Below are 9,265 nucleotides of genomic sequence, written 5' to 3' on the forward strand. Positions count from 1 at the left end.
CCCACCTCGGCCTTCCAAAGTGCTGGCATTACTGGCGTGAGCCACCACGCCCGGCCACACAATCCTTTTTGAAAGCAATTTAGCAATATGAATGAAGAACCATAAAATGTGCATGTACAAAATGGTACAGCCCCTGTGGAAAGCAGCTTGGCAGTTTCTTATAAAACTAAGGTACAACTACCATATGACCCAATGATTGCACTCATGGGCAATTATCCCAGAGAAATAAAAACTTACGTTCACACAAAACCTTGTACATGTATTTTCACAGCAGCTTTATCCATAATAACCCCAAACGGAAAACCACCCAGATGTCTTTCAAAGGGTGAATGGTTAAACAAACCATGAATACTCTGCAATAAAATGGAACGAACTATTGATACACACAACTTGGATGATCTCCGGGGAACAATGCCGAGTGAAAAAAGCAATCCCAAGAAGTCACATACTGTATGATTCCATTTATATAACACTTTTGAAATAACAAAATGGCAGAAATGGAGAACAGATTAGTGGTGGGAGGAGGTGGGGGGAGGGAGGTGTGGCTATAAAAGGGCAACTAGAGGGATCCTTGTGGTGATGGAAACTTCTTGTATCTTGACTGTACCAATGTCAATATTCTGGTGGCAAGATGTTACTACTGGGGGAAAACGAGTAAACAGTACTTGGGATCTCTCTACATTGTTTCTTACCACTCTACATGAACCTACAATGTTCTCAAAATAAAAAGTTTAATTTAAAAAATGTTTTTAGAGATAGGGTCTTGCTGTGTCACCCAGGCTGGAGTGCAAGGGCTGGATCATAGCTTACTGCAATCTCCAACTGCTGAGCCTTTCAAGCGATCCTCCCACCTCTGCCTCCCAAAGCACTGGGATTACAAGCGTAAGCCACCATGCCCATCCCAAATATTTACTTAAAAAAAAAATCTTCTTTTGGCCAGTTATCCCAGGACGGGAAATCTATCCAGGGAATATAATCCAAAAGAAAACAAAAACAAAAAGAAAATCGAAAAAAGCAAGTCGAATGTACCAGACATTCACTGCAGCATTATTTAAAACAGGGAAAAAAGAAACAATCAGGGAAATACTTAAATCATGATACAGCCACTGGAGAACTACGCAGTCTTTGATGTCGCAACAGAGAAATGTTATTTGAAAAAGGAGGATACAGGCCAGGCGCGGTGGCTGATGCCTGTAATCCCAGCACATTGGGAGGCCGAAGCGGGTGGGATCACTTGACCTCAGGAGTTCAAGACCAGCCTGGGCAACATAGTGAAACCCCATCTCTACGAAAAATACAAAAAAAAAAAAAAAAAAAGAAAAAGAAAAAATTAGCCGGGCGTGGTGGCATGCACTTGTAGTCCCAGCTACTCAGGAGGCTGAGGTGGAAGTATGGTTTGAGCCTGGGAGGCAGAGGTTGCGGTGTGTTGATCGCACCACTGCACTCCCGTCTGGGCAACAGAGAGAAACCTCGTCTCAACAAAAAAAAGAAAAAAAAAAAAAAAAGAAAGAAAGAAAAGAAAAGAAAAAGGACATGAAATTGTGATACAACTCTGTGAAGACTACTAGATACATTACAAAATTTTTAATAGTAGTACTCTACGTGGCATTCTGGTAGAAATGATTTCCTTTCCTCAAACTCCCCATAATATTGTTACATGGTTTTTATACGGTCTGGGGGATGGGGGATAACATTAAATGACACTTTTTATGTTAAATCACAAACGCTGGAGTCAACAAAAGTTCTTTAAATTCCTCCAGCAGTAGAGCAAACTTGGTATTCCAATTCCCTCCAGGCTTTGACCAAGAGCGCACACGAGGCCACCGCCTTCGTGATCTGAAGCGGGTGTGACTGGGCACCGGTTGGTCCACTGCGGCTGTTCCAAGCTGCCCCCACAGCCTCACCCCAGGACTCCACCAGGAGCACAGGGAAGGGGTCCCCGAAAGTGGGCGAGGTCGCTGCCCGGAGGTAGTGACCACTCCAAGGTCACCATGGAGAACCCGCAGACAGGGCTCGGTGTGGCCCAGGACTCCCCGACTCTTAAGTCCAGGTCTCACTCTCTGCGCCGCGCCGCGCCCCTCGCCCCATCCCGAGCAGCTACCCCCAAGCTCCCAGGGGCTCCGCCGAGGCGAATCCTCACATTGCGGCGTGGTGGCCGACAACACCCGGGACCCTGATCTTGGCGCCTCCACGCCACCGCCCGGAGGCCAAGACCCCCGAGCGCCGCAGCATAGCGTAGCCCAGACCAGTCACCTCATCCTTTTTCGCCCTCTCAACCCAGCTTTTCCCGACTCCGGGAAGAACCGGGAAGAGAAGGCGGAGAGGAGCGAAGCGCCGCCTGATAAATACTGTGGCCCAGTCCCGCCCCCCGAACGTCACTTCCGTCCCGCGCCAAGATGGCGGCGCCCAGGCCCTGCCACGCAGACTTCCGCCCGGCGCGGAGACCGAAGGCTGGCGGCGGGTCGCGTTGCAGGTGAGGTTGTGACGCGCGGTGTGGAGCCGCGGGCCGGGTGCGTCCCTGTCTGGTTCCTGGGCGGGGTTCCTGGAGAGGGCGTGTCGCGAGCCAAAGGCTCTCACCTGGGTGGTCCCGGGAGTCTCCCCACGTGGGAGGGGAGGAGCTGAGAGGCCACTGGAGGGACGCACCGACTGGGGGACCGGAAAGCAAGGGGGTGGGGTTCCGCCAGGGTCCTCGTGTCAGTCCCCTCTGGTGATCTCGTCGCCCCTTCTCTCCCAGGCAACATGTCGGAAGGAAACGCCGCCGGCGAGCCCAGCACGCCGGGAGGGCCCCGACCTCTCCTGACTGGGGCCCGGGGGCTCATCGGGCGGCGGCCGGCGCCTCCCCTCACCCCCGGCCGCCTTCCCTCCATCCGTTCCAGGGACCTCACCCTCGGGGGAGTCAAGAAGGTACCCAACGGCGCGTTTCTAAAGAAACTCAACTACCTTGAATTCCAAGCCCCAGGATTCAACTAATGTTTGTGTAGGACCTACTGTGTGTCAGGACTGTCGTTGGGCCTCAAGCCTACCCCTCTTTAAATTCTAGGGAGTCTGTCCTACCTTCAAATCTAGGTACTGAGTACAAGATGTTGAAATGACTCCCAGAGGTGGTTGAAGGGCAGAGAATCCTAATAAGTTAAAGTCGTTCAAAAGCAATTTGAACAGTGTTTATTTACTTTTATTGTGTGTTTGGACATCTTTAAGAAACCCATGAAAGCCAGACAGGCATAAACTTCGCAGTCTTAGAGGGTTCAGAATTCACCATCTCTGTGTGCAAACTTTTTATCTAGAGTATGATGAATCCTAGGCATGGCATTCGAGGCTCTGTGGCCTCTCCCGTGTGTATGACTGTGGATGTCAAGAGTAGCCCAGAAAGGGGTGGGGTCAGGATGACAGAAGAACAAAGCAGGTTTTGGTTTTGGTTTTGGTTTTTTTTGAGAGGAAGTCTCGCTGTTGTCCCCCAGGCTGGAGTGCAATGGCACGATCTCAGCTCACTGCAACCTCTGCCTCCCAGGTTTGAGCGATTCTTCTGCCTCATCCTCCTGAGTAGCTGGGATTACAGGCGCCCGCCAGCATGCCCAGCTGATTTTTGTATTTTTAGTAGACACAGGGTTTTGCCATGTTGGCCAGGCTGTTCTTGAACCCCTGACCTTGTGATCCGCCCACCTGCCTCGGCCTCCCAAAGTGCTGGGATTATAGGTGTGAGCCACCGCTCCTGGCCGAATAAAGCAGTTTTTTGTTTTTTTGTTTTGTTTTTAACGGAATCTCTTTCTGTCGCCCAGGCTGGAGTGCAGAGGCACCATCTCAGCTCACTGCAACCTCCGCCTCCCGGGTTCAAGCGATTCTCCTGCCTCAGCCTCCCGAGTAGCTGGGATTACAGGGGCCTGCCACCGCGCCCAGCTAATTTTTGTAGTTTTTAGTAGAGATGGGTTTCACCATCTTGGCCAGGCTGATCTTGAACTCCTGACCTCGTGATCCACCCACCTTGGCCTCCCAAAGTGCTGGGATTACAGGCATGAGCCACAACGCCCAGCCATAAAGCAGTTTTTAAAAACCTAACTTTGCCTTGGAAAATTGTGGTGACAGTCCATAGTCACCTGATTGAGAGTGTTGGCAGATCTATGGCCTTCCCTACTTAGGCCTTGCTGCTAGAGCTGTTCCCCCATGATACTGACTGGTCTCTATAGCAGTTTGAAGAGAAGAGGTGAGACCAGAGAAATTCCTTTGCTTTTAGAAGTCCCAGAGGATCTTCTTTCAGAGGCAGAACCTAAGGCTGCTGGTTAAAAGTGGGTTTTGGTGCCCCCTTCTATGTGTAACTCCACTGCTACCACACTATGACATTCCTCCTTTTCAGGCACATGTGTATCTATAAAACTGACAACACTGTGGAATGTGCCAACGAGAGCCATGGTGGCCTTGGTCTGTAGAAGATGCCCTTTGGGAATTTTTATTTTCCTCTGTACTTTGGGGTCAGAACCTAACACATCAGTGACTCCTGTATTTTGCTTTCAGAAAACCTTCACCCCAAATATCATCAGTCGGAAGATCAAGGAAGAGTAAGTAGCTAGGCCTTCTGAATACTTGCCCCTTATTTACTTGCTCTGAATTTGGGGCTTTGGGGGAAATAACTAGGTTTGTAGCTCCAAAATTTAAATTTATATCTTTAGTTCTTTTCACTAGTGATTTTCAACCCTGGCTCCTAGGTGATTGTGCAAGCTTTAAAAAATAAATAAATAAATAAACACTGGTGTCTAGGGTTCCATCTTTAGAAATTGTGATTTAACTTGCTGGCAGTAGAATGGAGTGATTCTCTTTGTTGCCCGAGTTGAGAGCCAATAGTTTAAACAAAGATGTATCACACTTTCCCTGAAGTTCCTTTGCATTTCTGCCTTCCTGCTTTCAGTCCCAATGCAAACAAAAATCTACATTTTTGGACAAGAAGGTAAAGTAAAGCAAACTGAAAAAATCCTGCCTCATCAAGGAAGTGAGAAAAGTGCTAGAATTAGGATTGGATTCTGCTTCTCATGGTGTAATTATTGGCTCAAACTCTCCACTGTCTTGGAGTGAAGTGGTATGGGAGAGTAAGGCCAGATTTTGGAGACACAGTGAGTGAGTGGTTTCCCTTAATCCATTCTTTTTTCCAGGCCCAAGGAAGAAGTAACTGTCAAGAAGGAGAAGCGTGAAAGGGACAGAGACCGACAACGAGAGGGGCATGGACGAGGGCGAGGCCGTCCAGAAGTGATCCAGTCTCACTCCATCTTTGAGCAGGGCCCAGCCGAAATGATGAAGAAAAAAGGTATAAGGAAGGAATCAGTGAATTTCAGTTCAGACTGCCCAAGAGAAGGGCGAGAACAGTGGAATTTCCCCACTCCCATTTCCGTTTTCCTTGCTGTTGGCATCTTCCTTATCGATCCCTAGTGACCTGGGTGATTTCCCACAGGGAACTGGGATAAGACAGTGGATGTGTCAGACATGGGACCTTCTCATATCATCAACATCAAAAAAGAGAAGAGAGAGACAGACGAAGAAACTAAACAGATCTTGCGTATGCTGGAGAAGGACGATGTGGGTACCAGGAGGCTGGGGGGAAGGGGTTTCCTTGTGGCTGTAGAACAGGGCTTCTGGGGAGCCAGGTGAGGGGTAGAAGAGCTTACTGATGTCCTGGAATCCTGGGGAGCAGCAGGAATCTTTGGTTAGAAAGGGACTAAAGCAGACTTTGATCCAGGTGCATGTGCCAGCAGGCTGGATGACCCAGACTCTCTTTGGCAGTTCCTCGATGACCCCGGCCTGAGGAACGACACTCGAAATATGCCTGTGCAGCTGCCGCTGGCTCACTCAGGATGGCTTTTTAAGGAAGAAAATGACGAACCAGATGTTAAACCTTGGCTGGCTGGCCCCAAGGAAGAGGACATGGAGGTGGACATACCTGCTGTGAAAGGTACTCTGTCGGTTAACTTCTCATCTCCAATTCCATGGCTGCTCCCCAGGAATCCCTTGCATCAGGCATCCCTTGCATGTGCCCCTGACTGCTGCTCATGAGCAGGTCCTCCCATTCCGGCTGTAAGATACATGAGCTGAACAAAGATGCTCCATTCTCCCTCGCAGAGGGTTCCTGTGTTGACAGGGAGCAGTGGGCCCAGCCTCAGATGTCCCTTTTTAGATAAGTCACGTGAGACTTGAACGTGTTGCCTCTTGCCCCTCTCTATAACTGGTGCCTCCTTCTCACTCCCTGGCTGAGTGACAGTGGAGCAGACAGGGGCAAAGGGCTGGTAACAGTGAGCTGGTATGGAGGGTGGTCACGTGATAGCATTCCATGTCTATCACCCGGGCAGTGAAAGAGGAGCCACGAGATGAGGAGGAAGAGGCCAAGATGAAGGCTCCTCCCAAAGCAGCCAGGAAGACTCCAGGCCTCCCGAAGGATGTATCTGTGGCAGAGCTGCTGAGGGAGCTGAGCCTCACCAAGGAAGAGGAACTGCTGTTTCTGCAGCTGCCAGACACCCTCCCTGGCCAGCCACCCACCCAGGACATCAAGCCTATCAAGACAGAGGTGCAGGGCGAGGACGGACAGGTGGTGCTCATCAAGCAGGAGAAAGACCGAGTATGCTCAGACAGAGGCCTGCGGGAATCAAGTTGGGGACTGGGAGGGGAAGTGGTGACCTGTAGTGGGAAGCAAAGCCGTGTCACCCTGGCTGAAATGGGACAATAATGGGTGGTTATTCTTGACGCCTACAAGAGCCATGGGGCTTTGTACCTCCAACCCCAATTGTGTATGTGTTGTGGGGGTGTGTGTTCACTTCTTATAAGGAAATATTTCAAACACAAATGAGAGAACATATGGCCAGGTGCGGTGGCTCATGCCTCTAATCCCAGCACTTTGGGAGGCTGAGACAGGAGGATCACTTGAGCCCAGGAGTTCGAGACTAGCCTGGGCAACATGGTGACACCATGGCTAATACAAAAATTAGCCAGGCATGGTGGCGTGTGCCTGTAGTCCCCGCTACTTGGGAGGCTGAGGTGGGGGAATGGCTTGAGTCCAGGAGGCAGAGGTTGCAGTAAGCCTAGATCACGCCACTATACCCCAACCTTGGCGACAGAGTCAGACCTTGTCTCAAAGAAATAAGAACGTAAACCGCCATGTACCAGAACTCAGCTTCAGCAGTTACTGATATTTTGTCCGTTTATGTATTTGTTTGCTGTGGGTTTTGTATTTTAACCATAGCAGATAGCCCTAGGAGAAGGCACTCTTTGGGGAGCTCATTTTGACCTTTGCTATGCCTTTCTCTGGGGGAGTAGAAGGGGGTTCATGAAAGATGGAGGAAAGAGCTCCTAGCCCAGTGTCCATCCTCTGGTTTTCTCCGCAGGAAGCCAAGTTGGCAGAGAATGCTTGTACCCTGGCTGACCTGACAGAGGGTCAGGTTGGCAAGCTACTCATCCGCAAGTCTGGAAGGGTGCAACTCCTCCTGGGCAAGGTGACTCTGGACGTGACCATGGGAACTGCCTGCTCCTTCCTGCAGGTAAGAGCCTCCTTAGGGCCAAGGAGGGACCCTTTCAGGAGTGAAGGAGGATTGAAGAGCCACTGCTAAATAAGGGAGGGGGTTTCTGGGAGTATCATGTCCCCATTCACAGCTCTACACGCCGGGCACGTGGTGGTGGTTCTCATCACTGTCTCTGTCAATTGGCAGGAGCTGGTGTCCGTGGGCCTTGGAGACAGTAGGACAGGGGAGATGACAGTCCTGGGACACGTGAAGCACAAACTTGTATGTTCCCCTGATTTTGAATCTCTCTTGGATCACAAACACCGGTAAAATGAGCAGATGGAGGAGGACGGCGCCTGTGCCCACGGCTGCTGCCTGCTTCAGACATTTTGTTCTTGAATCTGTGAGACCCAGAAGGGGCCCACTGAGCCCACTCACTCCAGCCTTTGGCAGCCATTGTTCCAGGTCCCCCAGGGCTTCCTCCCACAGCAGCTGTGAATGGCACAGTGACCTTCCTGCAGCGTGGAGATGGCACATCCTTGCTGCTGGGGACTTGGCCCTGCTATTTATTTTTGTATTTATGTCTTAATCTCTTCCACTGATGCATCCTCTAAGGGTAGATGGGGAGGGTCTGTGTGAAGGGGCTGGCTTCTTTTGGTGCCTGCTGGGTTGCAGGGGCAGGAAGCGTGTGGACTGCAGCTTCTGCTGGTGCTCCCCCCTTCCTCCTGGAGGCAGTATAGGAGAGAGAGCAAGGATTGAGTCTGAGACTTAAGCACTCGGTCCCAGCTTGCCAGTTCCTGGTTCTGTGTCCTTGGACAAACTACCTAACCTTTCTGAGCCTCCTATACCTCATCCGACACAAATGGGGATGATACCTACCTCCAGGGTTGGTGTGAGGATTCATGGGCTATTATAGATGAAAACTGCACAAGGCCAGAACCAGCAGGCACTCAATAAACGTTCATGTCCTTTTTCTCTACCTGAGTCTATTTTTAAACAAAATAGAGATTCTAAGTCTCCCAGAAGCAGCGACTAGAGCTGCTCCCGTCCCCACTCTTGCCCCTTCCTGCTTTATATCCCGTGCTCACCCTGGGCCTGATGCCCTAAATTTATGGTGTCAGACTGTTCTATGCCTTTTTCTCCTGGCTTCTGTTAGCCAGGTGCCTCCTGTGTGAGTTACCGTAATAGCTGCAGGTAATAGGAAGAAGTCAGAGACCCCTCCCAGCACTGTACAAAAGCATTTGGGGGACATGTTGGGCCCAGGACATGTTCCCTGCACTCTTTCCTTTGCAGTTAGTGCTCATGTATGAGCCGAAGTCATATATTGCTAACAAAAAAACTAAATCCTTCATAAGAGAAGTTAGGGATGTATTGAATAATGGCCTCTTTGACACTTGGCCGATGATGCCCACTTCAAAAACTTTGGGTTTCAGAGGCCTGCCTCTGTCTCCTGTCCTAGCACTGCCAGAGCCACCTACTCAGTGTTACTTTTTTGGGTCTGTGATCCTGTTCCCTTTACCAGGTCATTGTACTGTGTTGTCCCTGGAGGAACAGCTTCTCCTCTTGCCTTGACAGTAGGGCTGGGGTTTTCCCTGGTTCAGCTGGGGAGACGTTTGCAGGTTAGAAAAAGGTCTCATGCGGCAGCGTGTGTGGCTGTTAGACGCTGATGGCACAACTTCCCTTTGCTGGCGTCGTGGCACATGGCCTCTGCGACAGTATGAACCACAGGGGCTCAGGAAGAACCGCTTCCCCTCCACCCCCATCCCTGATTCCTAGTGGCCCCTTAGATTTTGGGT

At 50.5% G+C, this 9,265-nt stretch overlaps 1 protein-coding gene and 1 non-coding gene across 2 annotated transcripts; one reads left to right on the top strand and one right to left on the bottom strand.

Moving 5' to 3' along the window:
* Positions 1-453: 453 nt before the first annotated feature.
* Positions 454-8,448, top strand: POLR3D (RNA polymerase III subunit D). The gene is made up of 9 exons (XM_003823600.5): positions 454-2,473; positions 2,735-2,904; positions 4,507-4,550; positions 5,139-5,290; positions 5,435-5,559; positions 5,764-5,932; positions 6,327-6,592; positions 7,356-7,508; positions 7,677-8,448. Exons 2-9 carry the CDS (start codon positions 2,740-2,742, stop codon positions 7,797-7,799), a joined length of 1,197 nt encoding a protein of 398 aa, XP_003823648.2. The 5' UTR covers positions 454-2,473; positions 2,735-2,739; the 3' UTR covers positions 7,800-8,448.
* MIR320A (microRNA mir-320a) lies at positions 2,265-2,318 on the bottom strand. Its single transcript, NR_163081.1, has one exon. It is a non-coding gene; the product is annotated as a microRNA mir-320a (primary transcript).
* Positions 8,449-9,265: the final 817 nt, after the last annotated feature.

Source organism: Pan paniscus, chromosome 7, assembly GCF_029289425.2.
Source record: "Pan paniscus chromosome 7, NHGRI_mPanPan1-v2.0_pri, whole genome shotgun sequence".
Taxonomy (NCBI): Eukaryota; Metazoa; Chordata; class Mammalia; order Primates; family Hominidae; genus Pan; species Pan paniscus.

Bases quoted from the DNA above. Each gene is read 5' to 3' on its own strand.
- POLR3D (XM_003823600.5), top strand. From the start codon at position 2,740: ATGTCGGAAGGAAACGCCGCCGGCGAGCCCAGCACGCCGGGAGGGCCC. The intron at 2,905-4,506 runs GTACCCAACGGC...TTTTGCTTTCAG, and splicing joins CCCTCGGGGGAGTCAAGAAG to AAAACCTTCACCCCAAATAT. The intron at 5,933-6,326 runs GTACTCTGTCGG...TCACCCGGGCAG, and splicing joins GGACATACCTGCTGTGAAAG to TGAAAGAGGAGCCACGAGAT.